We start from the raw sequence: 25045 nt of genomic DNA, 5'->3' as shown, positions 1-25045 counted from the left end.
AAAGGTTTGAACAACGGTGGTCGGAGTTTCCCCCAATCCTGGCTGTATTCACTAGGCTTTTGAGTACATGAGCTGTTCGTTACAGCTCCTGTTTATAGAATAAGCTCTCATAAGTCTTTTGTGGATTCTGTACCGCCCGCCAACAGTTAGTGGTCGGGAAGGAGTTAAAAAATACATGCAATATCTGCATCAAATCTACACTGTGTGACTAATACCTAAGGCCCTGTTTACATGGTGCAGTTTTTGTGGCGGTATCCACTGCAAAATTCTGCCTCCCATTCATTTCAATGGAAAGCGGACGCTTCTTTTTCCCGCTAGCTGAACAAATCAAGAATAAGCATCCTGCCCGATCTTCGGGCTGATTCCGACCAAACCTCCAAATGAAGTGAATGGGAGTAGGAATCTTTCTGCTGACGGCAGGAATAATTTTGCGGCGTCACCCGCCAAGCAAAATCCGTCACCTGAACATAGTCCCAGAGTGAATTCACATGCTGCAGAGATTCTGCAGATATTTAGCGTGGCTCTGCACTTAAAATCCTTAGCAATTTACAGTACATGTGTATGGCATTTTAAAATCCCATCAACTTGTAGAGGAAAAAAATCTGTGGAATTGAGGGCATGCTGCAGGATTTCTAAATCCACATAATGTCCATTTTGTTGTGGTTTTGTGCAGATTTTCTCTACAGATTTCACCCTTTGCAGTGCATTTTCTGTAAAATGTGTGGTGGAAAAAGTCTGCAGCGCGTGGACTCATTCAGGCGGCAGTATTTTGGTCATTATTTCGCTTCAGTATTTATATGCCAAAGCCAGGAGTTGAAGAGCAGGAGCTGCTAAGAGAAAGTAAAAGGGAAAGATATACTCCTCTTCCACGGGACCCCCTTCTGGTTTTGGTTGACACCATGCTGTCCTGGATTGTACTGTTTTTTTGTTTTTTTTTAAAGCTTAAAATCTACTTGTGGAATGGGAGGATGCTTCTGCTTTTGTCTTTTGGAAACATTCACCTATGTATTAGGAGATGTGTAAACTGCTATTCCCTAATATATCATTGGTGCAATAGCTCATGTTATAAGCATGAGCACTCCAAAGAGCAGAGAAGCTTCGTGAAGGTCAATATCCCTGTGGCTTCCTTGTTAGCCGACAGCCTGCGTTCTGCTAATGGATTCATCAGGTAACGGCAGGGAATCAGACTATGGCAGAACTCTCCCTCTTGCTCTAAGAGATGTATAAAGCAATTTAATTTTTAATGGCTATGTAAACCTTTTGAACAATTTTTTTTATTTTTTTCTATAAAACAATGTACTAAGTGGTTTTAAGCAACTTTCTACATTTTATAAAAAAATAAAAATAAATGTTTTTTCCAATTTGCGATACAGCTTCTATGTGTCCTGTATACATAAAAGCTGTATCAAAGCCAAATCAGTCCGGACAGCAGGACATCTAGACATTGGGATTCTGCTCCAACTTCTTCAAGTTAGATGGGTTGCGTTGTTGTACATCAGTCTTCAAGTCATGTCGCAGATTCTTTATTGGATTTAGGTCTGGGCTTTGACTAGGCCATTCTAAGACATTTAACATTTTCCCCTTAGGGTATGTTCACACGTTCTATTTTCGGGCCGTAAACGGCCGAAAAATCAGAAGCAGAACGCCTCTAAACATCTGCCCATTGATTTCAATGGGAAAACGGCGTTCCGACGGAGAGTTTTTTGCAGCGTTTTTTTTACGCGTAAAAAAACGGCTGCGAAAAAGAAGTTCAGGACACTTCTTGGGATGTTTTTGGAACCGTTTTTCATAGACCCTATTGAAAAAAGCTCCAAAAACGGCCGTAAAAAACAGCGAAAATCGCGAGTGGCTTCAAAAACGTCTGATAATCGGGAGCTGTTTTCCCTTGAAAACAGCTCCGTAATTTCAGATGTATTTGGCGTTGTCGTGTGCACATATCCTTAAACCTCTCCAATGTAGCTTATACTGTATGTTTAGGGTCATTGTCCTGCTGGAAGGTGAACCTCCGTCCCAGTCTCTAGCAGGCTGAAACATGTTTCCCTAGAGTATTGTCATGTATTTATGGTTTCATCTTCCCTTCAATCCTGACCAGTTTTCCAGTTCCTGCCAATGAAAAACATCCCCACATCATGATGCTGCCACCATGTTTCACTGTGGGAATGGAGTCCTTGGGGTGATGGGAAGTGTTGGGTTTGCGCCACACATCGCCCTTCCCATGATGGACAAAAGTTTTAATTCTAGTCTCCTCTGACCAGAGATCCTTGAGGCGTATGCCACATGCTGCTTGGTGAACTTTAAACGGTGTTTTCTTATGTTTTTCTTTAAGCAATGGCTTTTTTGTGGCCTAGTTTCCATAAGCCCCACTTTATGGAGCGTACGGCTTATAGTGGTCCTATGGACAGATACTTCCATCTCCATTGTGGATCTTTGGAGCTCTTTCAGTGTAATCACTGGCAAATTTGGTGAATCTCTGATTTAATGCGTTTGCCCAGTCTATGATCTTTGGTGGGCAGCCTTCTCTTGTCAGGTTTGTAGTTTTGACATACCCTTTCCATTTTGTTATTATGGATTTAATGGTGCTCCATGGGATGATCAAGGAATGGGATATATATTATAATTTTCTTAAAACCCAACTCGTATCTATACTTCTCTACAGCTTTGTCTCTGACCTGTTTGGACAGCTCCTTGGTCTTCATGTCACTTTCTTAGGCCTCATGCACACGACCGTATTTTCATATATCCAGAAATACTGTCAGTAAATACGGACCAGTAGGCATCCGTATTTCATCAGTATAGAAGGTTGTCCATAAATACAGTCCGTATTCCATCCATATACACGAGTCTGTGAAAAACGAGGGAGGATGCAAATGATGTCATCAGCATGTTGCATAGCAACACTCCTGTAAATACGGATGGTATACGGCATGATGGCATGGCATCCGTATACCGTCCGTATTTACGGAAGCTCCCATAGACTTCTATGGGAGAGTCCTTGCCGTAATTACTGACAACAATAGGAGAGGTTCTATAATTTTTTCAGCATGGACACCCATCAGTAAAAATACTGAAAGGTGTCCGTGGCCAATAGAAATGAATGGGTCCGTAATTACTGTCCGTAGTTACTGATGAAAAAAAAACTGTCGTGTGCATGGGGCCTTAGTGGTGTTAGGCTATCTTCACACGCTTAACAAAATACGGCTGAAAATACGGAGCTGTTTTCAAGTGAAAACAGCTCCTCGTTTTCAGCCGTTTTTTTTAATTAAACTTTGCGGCGTTTTTTTCGGCCGTTTTTGGAGCTGCTTTTCTATTGTCTGTGAAAAATGGCTCCAAAAACGGCTCAAGAAGTGACATACACTTTTTACGCACCGTTATTTGAAAATGAGGTGTCAAATAACGCCCCGTCGGAACAAAACGCCATATTTCCCATTGAAATCAATGGGCAGATGTTTGTAGGCGTACCTCTTCCCATTCTTAAACACTTTTTATAAAACGGCTGGAAATAGACCGTGTGAACATACCCTTACAGACTCTGAGGCGTTTCACTGGCGTCATGTGACATTTTGTTTGCAGAGGGACCTTATTCAACTAATTATGTGACTTCTGAAGTTAATTTGTTCGACCAGACCTTATTTAGGGGTTTTATAGAAAAGGGGGGTGAAATACATATGCACTCACAACTTTTTTATTTTTATTTTATTTTTATTAACCCGTTAAGGACGCAGCCTTGTTTTGGCCTTAAGGCTCAGAGCCCATTTAAGGTACCTGTTCAGTTCTGAAGTGGCTTTGAGGGGCCTATGTATTAGAAACCCCCATAAAACACCCCACTTTAAAAACTAGACCCCTCAAAGTATTCAAAACGGCACTTAGAAAGTTTTTTAACCCTTTAGGCGTTTCACAGGAATTAAGGCAATGTGGAGGTGAAATTTGCAAATTTAATTTTTCTTGCTGAACTTCAATTTTTTTTTTTGTAACAGTTGTTTTTACCAGAGAAATACTACTAAATATGTATTGTCCAGATTCTGCAGTTTTTAGAAATGTCCCACATGTGGCTCTAGTGCGGTAATGGACTGAAACACAAGCCCCAGAAGCAAAGAAGCACCTAGTGGATTTTGGGGCCTTTTTTTTAAAATTAGAATATACTTATTAGGCACCATGCCAGGTTTGAAGAGGTGTTGAGGTGCCAAAACCGTATGAATCTCCCAAAAGTGACCCCATTTTGGAAACCACACCCCTCAATGAATTCATGTATGGTTGTTACCATTTTGATCATACAGTTTCTTCACAGCACGTATTTGAATTGGGCTGTGAAATTTAAAAAATGAATTTTTTTTCCAATAATAGTTTTGGCTAAAAATTTCTTATTTTCACAAGAAATAAAATACCCCATTTTGTTGCCCAATTTGTCCTGAGTGCGGCAATACCCCATTTGTGGTGATAAAATGCAGTTTGGGCCCATGGGAGGGCTCAGAAGGAAAGAAGCGCTATTTGTTCTTTGGAGTCCAGATTTTGCTGGATTGGTTTTCGGGTGCCATGTTGCATTTGCGGAGCCCCAGAGGTATCAAAGCCATGGAAACCCCCAAGAAGCGACCCCATTTTAAAATCTACACCCCTTAAGGCATTCATGTAGAGGTGTAGTAAGCATTTTGATCCCACAGGTATGGACCCACGCAATTTTTGCATTAACTCCCAGTAAAAGGGGGGAGGCGTTCTGGGAGCTGAATACTGCTGTCCTTCCCTTCATATATCCTAAATTTGTAGGTATACCCTGATGCACTCTCGCACAGCTTATACATCTTCACGCCATACCTTGCCCCCTTAGGGTATGTTCACACGCTAGCTGTCATTTACGGCTGAAATGACAGCCTGTTTTCAGAAGAAAACAGCTGCGTCGTTTCAGCCGTAAATGCTGCTCGTAATATACGAGGCGTCTGTGACGCTCGTATATCTTGAGCTGCTCTTCATTGAGTTCAATGAAGAACGGCTCAAATTACGCTGCAAAGAAGTGTCCTGCACTTCTTTGCCGAGGCAGTCAATTTACGCGTCGTCGTTTGACAGCTGTCAAACGGCGACGCGTAAATTACAGGTCGTCTGCACAATACGTCGGCAAACCCATTCAAATGAATTGGCAGATGTTTGCCGACGTATTGTAGCCCTATTTTCAGGCGTAAAACGAGGCATAATACGCCTCGTTTACGCCTGAAAATAGGTCGTTTGAACCCAGCCTCACTTGGCAGGTACTGGCGGAATTGAAGCCTCCCTTTAAAATCTACCAAGGACTCATCAATAGAAATACAATTCTCGGGGGTGTATGCTTGAGAAAACCGGGCAGTAGGGGTCCCCGTTTATACAAACTGTCAAAACTGGGGCCATCTCGGGGTGGGCACTGCTCATTATCAGTATAATGTAAGAAGTGAAGTATTGCCTCATTTATTTTTTTTAGGTTTCAGTTCTGAAGTTGCTTTGAGGGGCCTATATATTAGTAACCCCTATCAAACACCCCATTTTAGAAACGGGACACCTCAAAGTATTCACAACAGCATTTAGAAAGTTTGTTAACCCTTTAGGTGTTTCACAGGAATTTAGAGCAAAGTAGAGGTGAAATTGACATTTTTTTTTTGTTAGAAAATCCTTTTTATTCCATTTTTTTTCTGTAAAACAGAAGTTTTTACCAGAGAAGCGCAACTCAATACTTACTGCCCAGATTCTGCAGTTTTGAAAAATATCCCACGTGGCCCTAGTGCGGTAATAGACTGAAGCACCGGCCTCCGAAGCAAAGGAGCACCTAGAGGAACCATGTCCGGTTTGAAGAGGTCTTGTGGTGCCAAAACAGTGGAAACCCCCAAAAGTGACCCCATTTTGGAAACTAGACCCCTTGAGGAAATCATTGCAGTTTTCATGGAGTGCATGTGACTTTTTGTTCAGTTTTTATTCTATTTTTAAGTGGCGTGTTGACTAAAAAACAGCAATTCTACTATTGTTTTTTTATTCTATTTTTTTTACAGCGTTCAGCGTGCGCTATAAATGACATTCACTTTATTCTGCGGGGCGATACGATTACGGCGATACCAGATGTTTATAGGTTTTTTTTATGTCTTATGGCGTTTGCACAATAAAATACGTTTTGTAAACAATCATTCACTTTTTGTGTTACCTTATTCTAAGAGCCAGAACGTTTTTATTTTTCCATCAATAAAGCCGTGCGAGGACTTATTTTTTGCGTAACGAACTGTAGTTTCCATCAATACCATTTTTAGGTACATGCGATTTTTTGATCTTTTTATTCCATTTTTTGGGAGGTGAAGTGACCAAACAATTGTGATTCTGCTACGGTTTATTGTTTCTTTTATGGCGTTCACTGCACTGGATAAATAACAAAATAATTTTGTAGTTCAGGCCGTTACGGACGCGACGATACCAATTATGTATAGTTTATTATTAATAAAAATAGATAAAGGACTGATAAGGGGAAAAGGGGGATTTTTACTTTTGTTACTTTTGTTACTTTTCAAACTTTTATTCTTATTTTTCCATAACTTTTTGAAACATTTTTTTTTTACTTTATTACTTTGTCCCACTAGGGGACTTGGGGGCAGGAGGCCCTGATCGCTATTCTAATACACTGCACTACATGCGTAGTGCAGTGTATTAGAGCTGTCAGCTACTCACTGACAGCAAGCATAGTGGGTCCTGACTTTGTAGCCGGACACCATTATTAGCTATCATGTAGCGGGCCGTCGATGGTGGTTTAACCCCTAAAAAGCCAAGATCGCTATTGAACGCGGCTTTTAAGGAGTTAATCAGCGGGGACACAGCGATCAGTCCACGCTGTAGGATCTGCGGCAACTGCTGTACGAGACAGCAGCTGTCACAGCTCCTGTATGTGTCGGGAAGACGGCCGAAATGGCCGTTACTCCCGTGACGTACTATTCCGTTACTGAGCGCGAATGATACAGCTACCATGACCTAATAGTACGTCCAGGCGCGGGACGGGGTTAAGGCCCCATGCACACGAACATATTTTTGCGGCCGCAATTCACCCGCAAATCTGCGGGTAAATTGCGGCCCCATTCATTTAAATGGGCCCATGCACACGACCGTGGTTTCCACAGTCCGTGCAGGAGCCTGGACCGCAGAAAGAACGGACATGTATTGTTACGGCCATGTTCTGTGGTCCGGGCTCGTAGAAAATAATGCACGCGGCCATGTGCACGGCCCACGATTTGCGGGCGGCTCGCGGGTGACAATCCGCTGCCGGCCGACCCGAATATCACGGCCGTGCACATGGCTATGGTCGCGTGCATGAGGCCTAACGGTATTTTTGTTTCATTCCACTGTAATTTTTTTGACTCTTTTGTCAGGTCCATTACATAGAATTAAAATGAATTTTAAAGTTTTATTTTAAGTTTAAGTGTAACAAAATTTTAAAAAAACCCAAAGGTGAAGGTGTGGTGGTCAATACTTTGGCAAGTCACTGTATTTGTTACCATACAGTGCCCCAGTATCTGCAGAACCTATTTTAAAATAGAAGTCGATATACCAGCCTCTCGGTGTTGCCATAGCAACACGTTTTTGTTCCTCCAGCTTCTCGGTGTCCAGGCGTCCTCCTGCGATACACGTTTTATCACACGTGACTGCTACAGTCTGTGATTGGCTACAGGGGTCATATCTGATAAAACTTAATCATGGGCCCGTCTAGACACAGAGCAACTGGAAGAGCATGGAAGTGTGGCTGTGGCAATATACGCAATGTGTACTTTAAGGCTCTGACAGCCTGTATAAGCACATTGTAGGGCCAGGAAAGGTGAGTGTAGGTTTTATTTAAAAAAAAAAAAAATCCCTGCGGAAACTCTGCAAGCAATGGCATTTGTTTCAGAATTTGACCCCCTCCCCCATTGAACTCAACGTGGAAATACACGGAGTATTTTGCAGGCACAATTTCTGCCTCAAAGTTCCGTTTGGAAGTCTGAGGCAGATTTTCCTCTCCCTGCACGCCGATTTTCGCTGCGTTTTTCGCCCGCGGCCATTGTGCGCTGCGGGCATAAAACACAGCGAAATACACTTTCTCTGCCTCCCATTGAAGTCAATGGGAGGTCAGAGGCGGAAACGCCCGAGGATAGGGCATGTCACTACTTTTACCGCTCGCGGGAGAAAACCGCCCCCGCCTCCCATTGAAATCGACGGGAGGCATTTACGGGCCGTTTTTGACTAGCTTTTTGGCACGGTTTCCGCGTCAAACTCGTCAAGAAACTCTGTGTGAACTTAGCCTTAAACCTACCCAGAAAAAAGAGGCCCTTGTTTGTTACAACAATAAACACAAAATATTTCTTTATCGGAAGCTCTCAGATGTTTTTTTTTTTTTTTTTAAGGACAACCGTAAAATGGCTTTATGTTAATGATCTAGTTTGTGGTAGTATTTATTTAATTCCTCTGGTTATAGGCTCTGGTTTGTGTTCCATACACACAGGTATGATTATGATATTTGATACATGTAAGGCTTCGTTCACATCTATGTCAAGGCTCCGTTCCGTCTGAGCTTTCCGTCGGGATGGAGCCCTGACTGACACATACGGAAACCAGGAAACCATAGGTTTCCGTCTCCTTCACCATTGATTTCAATAGTGACGGATCTGGTGTCATTGGTTTTGGTTTGTCTCCGTTGTGCAAGGGTTCCGTCGTTTTGACGGGATGAATACCATAGTCTATGTGCTGATCCAACTGTCTTGTTTTTTTGAGTAATTCAGATAGCCACTTAAAGGAATTGCTGTTATCAAGTACAGAACATATTTTTACCTCCTAATGTATAGTACGAACTATGTGGTTGATCAGCGCTCGTATATCTGCCAGTGTAAAAGTACCCTAAATGTGCTCCCAGTTTTAGCTACAATTGTTGGGCCTGGCATTTACCTTGTTCTAGCAAGCGAAGTAAAAGGAGTGGCTGCAGAGTCTTGTCAACCACTTCATACTGGATGCATGCCAATCCCGAGCATTTCCTGTCCTGTGGCCACTGCTTAGTGCTGGGTGCAAAATATCATCTTAATTTCTTATATAAGGTTGTATGTTGCACATTGATAAACTTGGATTTCTTTTTGTGTAAATAGAAGAGTCCGTGTATCAATTATAAATGAGCAAAAAGACTATAATGGCCCCATGCGTTTGCCCCTTTTTAATGTTTTTTTTGTTCTTTTTATTTGTGCGTTATCTGCATAAAATTGCCCTTAGACCATGTTTTTTATTAGAGATATCTTGTCATAGTCTGCTGATAATCTTATGTGTAGGGGAAAGATGTTTCTGTCATAATGCAATGTTGCGTTATAATATATTTTCTTGGGAGAATGGAGTTTGTTGGTATTTTTAGTTTCCATTTCATAAATTTTTCCAAAAACTTTAACAAAACTCAACTAAGCTGTTGGATGAACACTCGCTCGTCTGATGGCTACTCCTTTCGGCTCCGCCATAAACATACATGCTCAGCTGAGCCTGCATGTCTATTTCAATGAGAAGGGAATAAACTTTTCTCTTGTTGGAACAAAGGATCGAACATGTTGAAATCCAACATGATCGATCCATCTTTTCACCGATTATCTGCCATTGGAGAAGAATCGGGTGATGCATAAAATTGTGGGTTCGGTCCGAGTTCTGTCTATTGTGCATGCACACCATTAATGTTTCCTATTTGGGCATTTGGAATTATTAGAGGACACCACTCCATGACTCAGAGCAGAGATCTACTTCAAAAAGTGACTCCAATTGAAGTGGCCTTGATGCCACCATGTGTAATACGATCACAATCTTAAATAGGTGCCATGTATTACTATTCCCCTGTGGTTTATCCACGGGTGTTAAATGCCTAATTGCTCGGTGTCAAAATAGCTGGACCCCTGGTGGCCGTCTGATTGCAGCGTGGCTTAATTCTAAAAATAAGTTGTTGAGATGGACAAACCCTTTTAAATTGCATTGTTTATCTTATTTGATTTGGTAACCCAACTGTTCCTTAAAGGGAGTCTGTCAGTAGTTTTTATGCTACCAAATGACTGACACCGCTCTATCCGGTAACGGATTAGGAACACTTATTAATTGTGGTGTTGCTTGCATTAGTGGGAAAAAAGTGTTTTCTAATGATGGACCTTTCCTGGTTCGGCATGCTGCAGATTACAATTTTTTGTTTCCACTAATGCGAGCAGTAACAGAATTAACACCGGTATCACCTTAATCCATTATGCAATAGCTACCTAGCGGTGTCAGGCGTCTTGTATCGTAAAATCTACTGCCAACCGTTCTCTCTTCTGTAGGGGAAAAACATGGATCAGACATTTAAAGAGCCTCTGTCACCAGATTTTGCAACCCCTATCTGCTATTGCAGCAGATAGGCGCTGCAATGTAGATTACAGTAACGTTTTTATTTTTAATAAACGAGCATTTTTGGCCAAGTTATGACCATTTTTGTAGTTATGCAAATGAGGCTTGTAAAAGTACAACTGGGCGTGTTTAAAAGTAAAAGTCCAAGTGGGCGTGTATTATGTGCGTACATCGGGGCGTTTTTACTTCTTTTACTAGCTGGGCGCTCTGATGAGAAGTATCATCCACTTCTCTTCACAACGCCCAGCTTCTGGCAGTGCAGACACAGCCGTGTTCTCGAGAGATCACGCTGTGTCGTCACTCACAGGTCCTGCATCGTGTCAGACGAGCGAGGACACCGGCACCAGAGGCTTCAGTTGATTCTGCAGCAGCATCGGTGTTAGCAGGTAAGTCGATGTAGCTACTTACCTACAAACGCTGATGCTGCTGCAGAATCAACTGTAGCCTCTGGTGCCGGTGTCCTCGCTCGTCTGACACGATGCAGGACCTGTGAGTGACGTCACAGTGTGATCTCTCGAGAACACGGCTGTGTCTGCACTGCCAGAAGCTGGGCGTTCTGAAGAGAAGTGGATGATACTTCTCGTCAGAACGCCCAGCTAGTAAAAGTAGTAAAAACGCCCCAATGTACGCACATAATACACGCCCACTTGGACTTTTACTTTTAAACACACCCACTTGGACTTTTGCAAGCCTCATTTGCATAACTACAAAAATGGTCATAACTTGGCCAAAAATGCTCGTTTTTAAAAAATAAAAACGTTACTGTAATCTACATTGCAGCGCCTATCTGCTGCAATAGCAGATAGGGGTGGCAAAATCTGGTGACAGAGCCTCTTTAACATGCCCAATTGCAAGGTCTGTTGCAATTGCTTCTCCCCTTTCTCTATGGCAAAAAAAAAATGAGTGTATGGCTACTGGATTTCTTCTAGTTCGCAGTGTTGGCAGATTGAGAAAAGAAGGGTAGAAAACCTCCAGCTCACCAGTTCTGCGTCCTGTACTCAAACCTCGCTCGGATCTCCGCGATGGCCCACGGCAAATAACATGGAGAGAAAGCCGGTATGATCAAAATGAATCGATGTTCCCACTTTTATTAACATAGAAAAGTAAATGGTAAAAAAGGAACGCAGTATCGAGGTGGTGTCAGAGTGGCATATGTCAAAAGCCTACGCGTTTCGAACACTGTCTGTGTTCTTATTCATGGCAGATGTTCCATTAAAGTGCTGAACAAAGAGAAGCTCCAATCCCTAGTAATGTATTAGTAAAAGCTGCACAATCCCCTCTTTTGAGTTCTATATTGTTAAAGTTACATTTAAAAACCTCTCCTATGGCTTGCTTCTGGGAGTATCTGGGAAGTGATTGAGGGAGTTGGTAGGTGGAGGCTCCCGGGCCCCTTTTGCCTTACCTGTAATACGCCCCAGCATGTACACACAGCTGCCTGAAGACATACGTATAGCTTTTCAATTACTCACATAAAATGGGAGTATACTTTAGTTATGGCAGATAAAATACCTGGGTTTGTAGCCAAGTTCTAACCAGCTACGAGCCTCTTTACATATTCATTAGGACCTCTTTTCTAACAGGACCAGAACTTCGTGTTCGTTTTCCTATGTTTGTGTTCCATTTTCCTACATGGCATTTTGCTGAATTTCACCCTAAAGAAACAAGGAAAAAGAAAAACCAATACATTTTGCCAAATTGAGCAGTGTCATGTAATAACGGGAAGTAGGACCTCATGATCCGTGTTTGTGGTTTTGTTTACAAGTGGGAATCCTTGTAATTGCAACTTTCCGCTGTTTCACAATACAGTAAGCCATGGCTTATTATCCCACTAAGGGTACCAAAGTTCATGTGGATTGAGATGATGTGTAATGCGAGAAGGAATGTTGCTTTTGAGAGATTTCGCTTTTTGCCTACTTATCTACTAGGCCGTGTTTCACACAAATATGTCCACAGCTGGGATCCACCAAGTTGTGCTGAGAAGTGCACTATTCTAAAACATATAGTGTTAGGTCAAGTGTGTCTTTTACACTAAACCTGGGGTGGAGCCTACAGGTAGTAAAAGCATAATTGGAAATCTGCATCAAGATGCAAAGTGTGAACTGAGCCTAAAATGTCAACGAAGTTCTGCGTGTCAAGGAATTATAAAGTATGTAATTTCTAGATATCTTTTCATCAATAGCAGAACGGCTGTAAAGAGGTCAAATGTACTGTCAAAACTATTTTTGGAAAATTTATTTTATTTTATTTTTAATCACAAATTTATTTTCATAACATATACAGTTGAAGTCCTACGTTTACATACACCTTAGCCACATTTATTAATACTCAGTTTTTCACAATTTCTGACATTTAATCCAAGTATACGTTCACACACTTAGGTCGGTTAGGATCACTTCTATATTTCAAGAACGTGACCTTTCAGAATAATACGAGACAATGATTTATTTAAGATTTAATTTCTTTTATCACATAACATGGTTAGTATTTGGTAGCATTGCCTGTATAATTTTGGGTCACAATAAGTTATTGGAATTTTGGCCCATTCCTCCTGACAGAACTGGTTCTGGTGTAACGGAGTCAGGTCTCTAGGCCTCCTTGGTCGCACATGCTGTTCCAGTTCTGCCCATACATTTTCTATGGGATTGAGGTCAGGGCTTAGTGATGACCAATCCATTACCTTCACTTGTCTTTTAAGCCTTTTTGCCTCAACTTTGAAAGTATGCTTGGGGTCATTGTCCATTTTGAAAAACGATTTGCGTCTAAGCTCTAACTTCCCGGCTGATGTCTTGAGATGTTGCTTCAATATCTCCACATAATTTTCTTTTTTCACGCCCTCTATTTTGTGAAGTGCACCAGTCCCTTCTGCAGCAATGCAGCCCCACAACATGATGCTGCCACCCCTTTACTTCACAGTTGGGATGGTGTGCTTTGGTTTGTAAGCTTACCCCTCTTTCCTCCAGTTGTAAGCTGTAACCTGGCTTTTTTATGGCGGTTTTGGTGCAGCGGTTTCTTCCTTAGGTCACCGATATAGGACACTTTACTGTTGATTAAAGATCGTTATGTACCGTTTCCTCCAGGATCCTTACAAAGACATTTGGTGCTAAAAATGCAAATCTATCCAAGGACAGCAAAGTACGTTCACCTCTGGGAGACAGAACATGAACAGATGAACGTGGTACCTTCAGGAGTTTTGAAATTACTCCCAAGGAGGAACCAGACTTGTGAATGTCCCCAATTCTTTTTCTGATGTCTTGGCTGATTTCTTTAGATTTTTCCATAATGTCAAGCAAAGAGGCAAGTAGGCCTTGAAGGTAGGCCTTAAAATACTGCCTCAGGTACAACTCCAATTAACTCAAATTATGTAAATTACCCGATCAGAAGATTCTAAAGCCATGATAGCGTTTTCTTGAATTTTTCAAGCTATTTAACCCCTTAGTGACCACTGACCAGCGTTTTTAGGCCTTTATGACCAAGCACAAGCAATTTTTTTTAGTATTTCCATAGTCTCTTTTAAAGAGCTGTATGAGGACTATTTAATTTATTTTTTAATTGTTTTTTACATTTTTTTAAGCAGGATTAGTTGTATTTTTTTAATGCCACCATTTTGGGGTACATATCATTTTTTGATTAACTTTTATTAAGTTCTTTTTTGGGGGGTAATAGAAAAATAATCAGCAATTCCGCCACTATTCTGAGTTTTTTTAAATTTACGCCGTTCACCATGTGGCGTAAATAACAACATGTTCTCTTTATTCTATGGGCCGGTACGATTATGACGATACCAGATATGTGTAGGTTTTTTATGTTTTACTACTTTTGCACAATATAAACACTTTTGAGCTTTTGGGGGCAATGGAAAAAAAACAGCAATTCCGCCATAGGTTTTTTTTTGGGTCATTATGGTCGCGGCGATACCATGTGTTTGTTTTTTTTTTCAAGTTTTTTTTTTTTACACTTTTGCTAAACAAAACCACTTTTTAATGGGAAAAAAAGGTTTTATTTTCTTTCAACGGTTTGCTTTAGAAATAATTTTTTATTTAACATGTATTACTTATTTTTTCAGCCCCACTAGGGGACTTCACTTTGCGATCTTTTGATCTCAGATATAATGCTTTGGTATACCACAGCATTATTGTCTGTCAGCGTAAAACTCACAGGCAATCTATTAGGCCATGCCTCTAGCATGGCCTAATAGGCATATAGCCAGGGCAGGCCTGGGGGCCTTTATTAGGCCCCCGGCTGCCATGACACACCATCGGAGGCCTGTGATTGCATTAGCGGGCCGCCGATAGGTGAGAGAGGGAGCTCCCTCCCTCTGTAAACAAATGAAATGCTGCGGTCGCTATTGACCACAGCATTTAATGGGTTAAACGGCCGCGACCGTAGTAAACTTCGATTGCTACCGTTGGAGCAGGAGCCTGGCTGTCATTGGACAGTCGATTATCCACTCTTGCCTGCACTGGACACCTGTGCAGGACTTAAACTAGGCTGCCGTGAAAAGACGGCAGCCAAGTCTAAGGCCCCTTAGTAACCACCAATACGCCTTTTCATGGTGGTCACTAAGGGGTTGAAGGCACAGTCAACTTGGTGTATGTAATCTTCTGAGCCACTGGGAATGTGATGAAAGAAATAAAAGCTGAAATAAATCATTATCTCTACTATTATTCTGACATTCACATTCTTGAAATATAAAAACTATGAAAAACTGAGTTTTAATGTATGTGGTTAAGGTGTATGTAAACTTATGACTTCAACTCTCTATATTTTGAATCTCATCCTCCTGGATATTCAATACAGTGGGAAAATAGTCTCAGGACATCATCCCTGTCTGATTCAGGTTTGGGTTCAGTGTGTGCTGACTTGGAACTTGTATTATACCTCATATACCTGATCTACAGCCAAGAACTAATGGAGATGCGGCCCCCCATATTTACTTATGTTTGGCTGTACTTACATGGCACAGGATCTGAGTGGATTATGATACCTTGGGTCTCCTTTTACTGACTATATAAGGACAGCATGATGGCTCAGTGGTTAGCGCGGTTTGCCTTGTTGGAATGTGACTCGGGGCAATATCTGTATAGAGTTTGTATGTTCTGGCTGTGTTTGTGGCTTTTCCCTGGATTCTCAGGGTTTCCTTCCAAAGTCTAAAAATATACTTATGGGTTACTTGGTTTCCTATGAAATTGGCACTAAAATGTATGTGTATCTGAGACAGGGAAAATTAGATTGTGAGTTTCATTGGGTACTGAATGGCACTGCAGAATATTTTGGTTCTATGTAAGCAACGTGAAATAAATGATAAGAAACAACATGATCGTATTTATCTGACTGGTTGCTCTGCTATGATCGCCACCACCAGTTTTAACAGCACTAACGTTTGCAGATGAGGAATGGTTGGATACAAGGTAATTGTCATGTCTCAAAAGTGGGGTATCTGATGTATGGGAGACTTATGAGGGTAAGCAAACAAACAGTTAAAAGTAAGGTGTTTTTCTTTTTGCATACACAATAGCCAGCTGTTCTACACTTTAAGGCCTTATTTAAACGAGCGTAGTCGCACGGACCTATGTAACTCAAAGGGGCCGTTCAGGCAGTCCGTGATTTTCACTCAGCGCGTGTCTCCGATGCGTAAAACTCACGACATGTCCTATACTCGAGCGGTATTCGCACATCACACACGCATTGAAGTCAATGGGTGCATGAAAATCACGTTCAGCTCACGGACGGACTTCCGTGTGCTGCGCGTGATTCGCGCAACAGGTGAAGAAATGAAGGGGAAAATAAAAGCAACTCCTTCATTTCTGTTTCTAAACCTAAAAACAGAGTGTCATAACGATGCCATATGCGCGAAAATCTCACAGCCACCCACCAAATACTGATGACACACGGACCTGCAACGCACAAAAAACGCTGCATTTTTTTGCACGCGCAAGACGCACACATTCGTGTGAATTTTGCCTTCATGTGTTTCTTCACCAAGTTAGAGCCACAGTGTGCTGTACATTGCTGGCTCAGTTCTGGGGATTTAAGAAATCGGCACTATAAAAACTGCAGCCAGTGTTAATCCATCACGTGCTTTACTTGGGTGTGGAGTCTGGAGAGTTGAGTATGTGCAGCTATGTCTGAAATGCTGAACCTTTTCTAGTTGTATTAAATGTCGTCCTATGTTCCACCTTACAGCGACGTAACCAGACATGTTAAAGTGAAGCAGAAAGGTGCTGTGCAGAACATGCTAAGGAGACTGGACAAGATCAGGTTCAGAGGCCAGAAGAGAGACGAGTTTCCTTACTTAGCTGAGTCTCCCAATGCTTCCGATACAGAATGTGGCGATGAAATAACCCTGAAAATATCTCAATCATCCAAAGACAATGAGGAGTTGAAGGACCCTGTGAGTACTCCCTTTTGTAATTCATGATTTGTATTGTTTTCGTTTGTAAATGTTTTAAAAGAGAAACTGTGCCAAAACTAGTGTTTTTGGTGTCCACTCCCATCTTGATGCTGTTAAAGTTTCTACTTATTTGTGACATCCAGCAGTGGATTTTTCCTTATACAGGTAGCTCAGTGTATCGTGACCGTGCACTCTAGGTGTCATGATGCGGAGCACGCACGTCAGAAATAGTCCTGAGATATCCTCATCCGGTGGTAACATTTTGGGGGGTGGGGCATCACTGTTCATATTGACAAAAGCAGGTGTCTTGAATTCCAGGCTAGCAATTTAAATACATCTAACCAATCATGCTGGCGATTACTTATATCTTGCTATATTTCTGTAATTTAGGTCTGGTTTTTTTGAGCGTGTAATAAATAATTTTTCCTTTCCTAAAAAAAAATAGGTCTTGACCACTTCCCGCTGCAGCCACTTTTGACCTTCCTGACAGAGCCTTATTTTACAAATCTGACATGTCACTTTATGTGGTAATGACTTTGGAATGCTTTTACCTATCCAAGCTATTCTGAGATTGTTTTCTCGTGACACATTGTTCTTTAGGTTAGTGGTAAAATTTGGACCATACATTCAGTATTTAATTGTGACATATTTTGCATTTTTCTAAATTTAAATGTATCTGCTTGTAAAAAAAGATGGTAATACCACACAAAATAGTTGCTAATTAACATTTCCCATATGTCTAATTTAGATTGGCATAGTTTTTTGAACATCCTTTTATTTTTCTAGGATGTTACAAGGCTTAGAACTTTAGGCCTCATGCACACGGCCGTGCCCTTAATCATTGCCCGCAATTGCGAGGCGGGCCGCGTTTTCGGGCCGTGCTTCCGTACAAAGTATGGGAGCACGGCCCGTAAAAATAGAAAAGTAGGACATCCATAATTCCCGCACGGTTCTACGGCACGGACACCTATCCGCAGCGCTAGGGAAAGGTGTCTGCGGCCAATAGAACCAGGTGGGTCTGTAATTGCGGACAGTATTGCGGTCCGCAATTACGGAGTGTTTTAAACGGTCGTGTGCATGAGGCCTTAGCAGAGATTTCTCACATTATCAAGAAAATTGTGACTTTGAGGGGCCCATATGATACATAATCCCGTAAGTCACGCCATTTTAAAAAAACAGCATTTAGAAAGTTTCTTAACCCTTTAGGAGTTTCACAAGAATTAAAGCAAAGTAGAGGTGAAATTGACAAAAAAATGTTTTTCAAAAATTCATACTTTTACTTTTTTTTTCTCTAACACAGAAGGTTTTACCAGAGAAACCAGAGCAACTCCATATTTGTTGCCCAGATTCTGCAGTTTTTTTTTTTTGTTTTTTTTAAGAAATATCCCACATGTGGCCCTAGTATGCTAATGGACTGAAACACAGGCCTCAGAAGCAAAGGAGCACCTAGTGGATTTTCGGGCCTTTGTATTTTATTTTTTATTGGAATATATTTTAGGCGCCATGCCAGGTTTGAAGAGGTCTTGTGGTGCCAAAACAAAGGAAACACCCCAAAATAGACCCCATTATAGAAACTACACCCCACAAGGAATTCATCTAGGGGTGTAGTGAGCATTTTGACCCCACAGGTGTCTTTATAGATTTTTATTAAAATCTGGACGTGAAAATAAATTAACATTTCTCCAATAAAATGTAGTTTTAGCTAAAAAAAAAAAAAACCCCAATGTCCACAAGGAATAAAGAAAAAATGCCCCCTAACCGAAACTGTTGTTTAGGCAGACAGTAGGGCTCAAAATGAAAGGAGCTCCATTTGGCTTTTGGAGTGCAGATTTTGCTGGATTGGTTTCTGGATGTCTCATTTGCCCCTGTGGAACCAAGACAGTGGAAACCCCCCAGAAGTGGCCCCATTTTAGAAACTACACCCCTCAAGGTATTCACCTAGGGGTGTAGTGAGCATGTTAACCGTCAGGTGTTTTCCAGAAATTAATGTGCACTCAATGCTGCAGAGTGAAAATGGGAATATTTCCGTGTATATGCCAATATGTGGTGCCCAGGTTGTGCCACCCTAACAAGACAACTCTCTATTATGCTGTGTTTCCCGGTTTTAGAAGCACCCTACATGTGGCCCTAATCTATTGCCTGGACATTCGACCAGGCTCAGGAGTGAAAGAGTACCATGCGAATTTGGGGCCTAATTTGGTGATTTACAAAGTATTGGTTCACAATTGCAGAGCTCTAATGTGAAATCGTAAAAAAAAAAAAAACCTGAGAAGTGACCCCATTTTGGAAAACACCACTCAAGGTATTTATATAGTCAGCATTTTCACCCCACAGGTCTTTTGCATAAATTAATGCGCTGTGAGTGGTGCGAAGTAAAAATTTAAAATTTCCCCTAGATATGCCATTTCAGTGGCAATTATTTCGCAGCCAACTTGTGCCACTGGAGACACACACCCCAAATTATTTTTTAAAGGGTTCTCCTGGGTATGGCGATGCCATATACAGTGAAGGAAATAAATATTTGATCCCTTGCTGATTTTGTAAGTTTGCCCACTGTCAAAGACATGAACAGTCTAGAATTTTTAGGCTAGGTTAATTTTACCAGTGAGAGATTATATAAAAACAAAAAACAGAAAGTCACAGTCAAAATTATATATTTATTTGCATTGTGCACAGAGAAATAAGTATTTGCTCCCTTTGCCAACCAAGACTTAATACTTGGTGGCAAAACCCTTGTTGGCAAGCACAGCAGTCGGACGTTTTTTTGTAGTTGATGATGAGGTTTGCACACATGTTAGATGGAATTTTGGCCCACTCCTCTTTGCAGATCATCTGTAAATCATTAAGATTTTGAGGCTATCGCTTGGCAACTCGGATCTTCAGCTCCCTCCATAAGTTTTTGATGGGATTAAGGTCTGGAGACTGGCTAGGCCACTCCATGACCTTAATGTACTTCTTTTTGAGCCACTCCTTTGTTGCCTTGGCTGTATGTTTCGGGTCATTGTCGTGCTGGAAGACCCAGGCACGAGCCATTTTTAATGTCCTGGTGGAGGGAAGGAGGTTGTCACTCAGGATTTGACGCTACATGGCTCCATCCATTCTCCCATTGATGCGGTGAAGTAGTCCTGTGCCCTTAGCAGAGAAACACCCCCAAAACATAATGTTTCCACCTCCATGCTTGACAGTGGAGTCGGTGTTCTTTGGGTCATAGGTAGCATTTCTCTTCATCCAAACACGGCGAGTTGAGTTAATGCCAAAGTGCTACATTTTAGTCTCATCTGACCACAGCACCTTCTCCCAATCACTCTCAGAATCATCCAGATGTTAATTTGCAAACTTCAGACGAGCCTGTACATGTGCCTTCTTGAGCAGGGGGACCTTGCGGGCACTGCAGGATTTTAATCCATTACGGCGTAATGTGTTACCAATGGTTTTCTTGGTGACTGTGGTCCCAGCTGCCTTGAGATCATTAACAAGTTCCCCCCGTGTAGTTTTCGGCTGAGCTCTCACCTTCCTCAGGATCAAGGATACTCCACGAGGTGAGATTTTGCATGGAGCCCCGGATCGATGTCGATTGACAGTCATTTTGTATGTCTTCCATTTTCTTACTATTGCACCAACAGTTGTCTCCTTCTCACCCAGCGTCTTACTTATGGTTTTGTAGCCCATTCCAGCCTTGTGCAGGTTTATGATCTTGTCCCTGACATCCTTAGAAAGCTCTTTGGTCTTGCCCATGTTGTAGAGACTGATGAATTGAGTCTGTGGACAGGAGTCTTTTATACAGGTGACCATTTAAGACAGCTGTCTTTAATGCAGGCACCAAGTTGATTTGGAGCGTGTAACTGGTCTGGAGGAGGCTGAACTCTTAATGGTTGGTAGGGGATCAAATACTTATTTCTATGTGCACAATGCAAATAAATATATATAATTTTGACTATGGGATTTTCTGTTTTTTTTTTTTTTTTTTTTAAATATAATCTATCTCTCACTGGTAAAATTAACCTAGCCTAAAAATTCTAGACTTTTCAAGACTTTGACAGTGGGCAAACTTACAAAATCAGCAAGGGATCAAATACTTATTTCCTTCACTGTATGTGGAAGTAAACAGCTATTTGGGCACACTGTAAGGCTCAGAAGGGAGGCAGCGCCATTTGGCTTTTGGGCCGTGGATTTTGTTTGGTTGTAGTTTTTGAGTATTGGTGTTTTTCAATTCTAATGTGGGGGTGCATGTAAGCTGGGCAGAGTACAACAGGGGCATAGTCAGGTTGTATAATAATGGGGTAAAAAAAAAGCAATAAAATAATCCATAGATGTGTGTTACACTGTGAAGCAATCCTTTATGCACAGGCCAGTGTCACACTGATAAATTGTATCCTTTCTTATTCCCCTTTTGGTACACGCTCTGCCCTTTTGCAGTTTGGAGGATTTTGCTGGGAAAGTGAAGCCCTTGCTTCCACAGATGTTTGGGTCCTACCCCTCCTGGTACCCTAATTTTAAGGCCTTGTTAAATCGCCTCTTGAAATAGAAGAAATGTTTCCCTTGGGCCTGCACAACTGCATATTTTTTATTTCTGGACTTATTGGAGCCTTAACTAATTTTATTTTTTCATAGACGTAGTAGTATGAGGGCTGTTTTTTTGCGGGACGAGCTGTAGTTATTATTGGTACCTTTTTGGGGTAATTGCGACTTTTTGATCTCTTTTTATCCTATTTTTTTTGGAAGGGAATGTGACCAAAAAACAATTCTGGCATAATTTTTAATTCTTTTTAATTATTATTTTTTTTTTTATACAGCATTCACCATGCGTTATAAATTATGTTACCTTTATTCTGCGGGTTTGTTCGATTCCGGTGATACCAAATTCATAGCACTTTTTTATGTTTTACAACTTTTTACACAATAAAATTACTTTTGTAAATAGAATGTATTTTTTTCTGTCACCATGTTCTGAAAGCAATAATTTTTTAATTTTTTCGTCGACAGAGCTGTATGAGGGCTTGTTTTCTGCGTGATGAGCTATAGTTTTTATAGGTACCGTTTTTGGATACATGTGACTTTTTTTTTTTTTTTTTTTTTTCGCTTTTTATTCCAATTTTTGTAGGACAAAGTGACCAAAAAACTGAAATTCTGGCATTTGTATTTTACGTGTTTTTGTATTTTCCGTTCACCACATAGCATTAATAACATAATATTTTTATAGTTCAGGCCGTTACGGTTGCACTTTTTTAAAATATATATTTTTTACACTTTTTTTTTATTTTAGTCTTTCTAGGGGACTTGAAGGTCCAACTGTCTGATTTATTTTCTAATACATTGCACTACCTATGTAGTACAATGTATTCGTACGGTCAGTCGTTCACTGACAGCCGATTAGGCTTAGACTCCGGGCAGGACCTAGTTGGTTTCCGTAATGGCAGAGCAGGAGGCCATTGTTAGGCCTCCTGTTGCCATAGCAGCAGTCGGCAGCCCTACGATCGCATGGCAGGGCTGACTATTTGCTACCAACCGCAAAGATGCAGCGATCGCTTTAGATCGCTGCATCTGAGGGTTTAATGGCAGGGATCGGAGCTAGGTGGGTGCCAGCTGTAACATACAGCTGGCATCCACCGCTGATGATGCCGGCTCTGCTCCTGAGACGGCACTATCTTGCCGTTGGCTACGGAAGCCTTTTAGGCCCCGCCTGTGGGTGGGGCCTGAAAGGCTTCCGTATCAGGCAGACTGGGAGGCCAGTATTAGGCCTCCGGTTGCCATTGCAGCCACCGGCACCCCGGCAATTTCGGTGCTGGGGTTGCGATGAGCATTTGACTGCTGCATTTAAGGGGTTATTTGCAGGGATCGGAGCTAATTTCGGTCCCCGCCATTACAGCAGGGTGTCCGCTGTAACATACAGCTGACACCCGGGGATGGTGGAACCGACTAAGCTTCTGAGCCAGTGACCACCATTTGTCGTATGGATATGGCAAATTGCGGGAAGCACTGGCAGTCCGTGACGTATCCATACCACAAATGTCGGGAAGGGATTAAAATTAGTAATTTCTTGTTAATATCACTGGGGACACAGCACCATAGGTATACGCCCCTGCCACTAGGAGGCGACACTAGGTAGGAAAGAGTCTTTGCTCTGCCCAGGCAGGCATACTGTTCCTGCAGACACTGACTAAGTTTTTAGCCTACTGTCTGTAGGAAGCAGACGTGACCTGATACTCAGGTATGTTGTTTTTTTTATTTTAGTATATATTTTTATTCTCTTCTTAACTGCAGGTAGGTTGTCTGCCTGTTCACAGCCTAGTTAGCCTCATTGCCAGTCACCTAACTTTGTTTTTTCTACATCTGCAGATGGAATGCCAATAATCAAATTATGTGTGAAAGGTTACTGATGAGGTGATTCTCTATTCACCCAAAGACTCCAGAGGTTGAGTAGGTTATTTCCAGGCTCCAGGTTTGCAGTGTCTTCCAAATTTAGTCCCTGGCTTTTTCCAGGCGTATCCTGCAATCTCTTATTTTTTCATTTTTTTTTAACTCTTCCTGCTTCCTTAGCTTCATTGGAGGGAGGTTTTCCTGTAGGCGGGTCTGGGGGCGGATGTTTAAAGAGAGCTGTGATTTCCTGGAGCCAGCACTGTTTTGAAACGATATCATGAGTTGACCTCTTCTAGTCTGCTCTATTGGAGCCATCTTCTCCTTCTTTAGTCTGCAGGGGCACCAGGAGTCGGGTGACTCTGTTGGAGTCCTCTTGAATCCAACTTTGGGTGGATCAGCATATTCCAGCTCCGTCAGCGGTCCACATACCACACGTGGACAATTGGACCACAGTTTTTCTCACTCAAGAGACTAGATTCAGAATAGTGGTCTCCACCCAGAAGTATTCCATCAACTGTACCAGAAGTGGGGATACCCAGACATGGATCTCTTTGCATCCCGTCTCCTCCACACGGTTCCTTCCTACATGGCCATGGCACAGGATCCCTCGGCCATCGCAGTCGACGTGCTGGTCACTCCATGGAAACAGTTCTCTCCTCTATCTCCAATTCCACTCTTGCCCATAGTACTCAAGAGGAAAAGCATACCAACGATTCTGTTGGCACCAGACTGGTTTTGCCTGGCCTGTTATGCAGATCTAATCAACCTTCTCGTGGACGTGCCTTGGAGTATCCGCTTCTACCTGACCTCCTTACTCTCTGTCCACTATTCCACCCCACTTACCTCAGATGTGTTTAATGGTGTGGCGGCATTCTGAGGGCCCGGGCTATCTCGGAGTCTGTTATCTAGTCTATGTTGTAGGCCAGAAAACCTCAGTCACCCAAGGTGTGCTTTAATATGTGGTTGGCTTTTTACCGCTATTGTGAACAGTCAGTTCCATCCTATGAAATGTTCCATACCTAGAATTCTGTCCCTGCAATCAGTCCTTTAACAGGGACTTGGCTTATCCTTCATGAGGGGTCAGGCCTCTGCTCTGTCCATTCTTTTTCAGAGAACTTTGGTTTCATTGACAGGTGAAGACTTTTTTTTTTTGCAAGAGGTGGTTCATGCGGTTCCCTTCTTTCAGATATTCCATTGAGCCGTGGGATCTTAATTTGGTCTTCGGACACTTCAGGTCTCTCCTTTCGAACTTTTGAGAGACATTTAGTTGCACCTCCTTTCCTGGAAGGTAGCTTTTCTGGTCACTGTCACCACCATCAGGCCGGTTTTTGAACTTTTCACCTTTTGTCCTGCAAGTCCCCCTTTTTGGTCATCTATACGGATATGGAGGGGTTTTCCGACCTGTTCTGTCCTTCCTACTGAAGGTAGAATGCCTTTTATATCAATGAGATTGTGTTCCCATTCTTTCCGCCCCTTCCCATCTCATCCGAGGGAGTGGGCTTTGCATTGTCTTTAATTGGTAAGAGTAATTAGTCTCTCTGCGACGTAGTTGTTTTGCCATTCTGATTCTTTTCCTGAAGGGCCATGCAATGGTTTGGCAGAATTCAAGGCCACCATTGCGTGTTGGAACAGGTTTTCGAAATAACAGACCAATCGGTCCAAGGGTAAAGTTCTTCCACTTTTTTCTATACGATTAACTTTTGCGATCGGACTTCAAGCCTCAGTTGCTCAGGTCTGTGAGGCTGCTACCTAGGCTTCTGTGCATGGGTGCAAGTACCTAAGTGGTTAACCTTCAATCCACCATACTATTTATACAAGGATGCAAAAGGGTCAGCTTTACAAAATGCAGTTGAACTTCTTATCGTATACTTTCTTTTTTTAATTTACACCACTATGCTATAACAACTATTGCATATTAAATAGTGTCCGCAGCAACGTTTT

The 25045-nt window shown here is 41.9% G+C and overlaps 1 protein-coding gene across 1 annotated transcript in view; it reads left to right on the top strand.

Annotated features, from left to right (window-relative positions):
- The window catches only part of GRAMD4 (GRAM domain containing 4), a 176583-nt gene that overhangs the window by 19322 nt on the left and 132216 nt on the right, over window positions 1-25045 (top strand). Inside the window, 1 exon segment of the mRNA XM_075857227.1 lies at window positions 16540-16747. Coding sequence (XP_075713342.1) covers window positions 16589-16747 — 159 coding nt within the window. The 5' untranslated portion in view covers window positions 16540-16588.

Source organism: Rhinoderma darwinii, chromosome 3 (genome assembly GCF_050947455.1).
Source record: "Rhinoderma darwinii isolate aRhiDar2 chromosome 3, aRhiDar2.hap1, whole genome shotgun sequence".
NCBI lineage: Eukaryota > Metazoa > Chordata > Amphibia > Anura > Rhinodermatidae > Rhinoderma > Rhinoderma darwinii.
The sequence above is the reverse complement of the archived record's forward strand: the minus strand, read 5'-3'. Positions and strand labels throughout refer to the sequence as shown.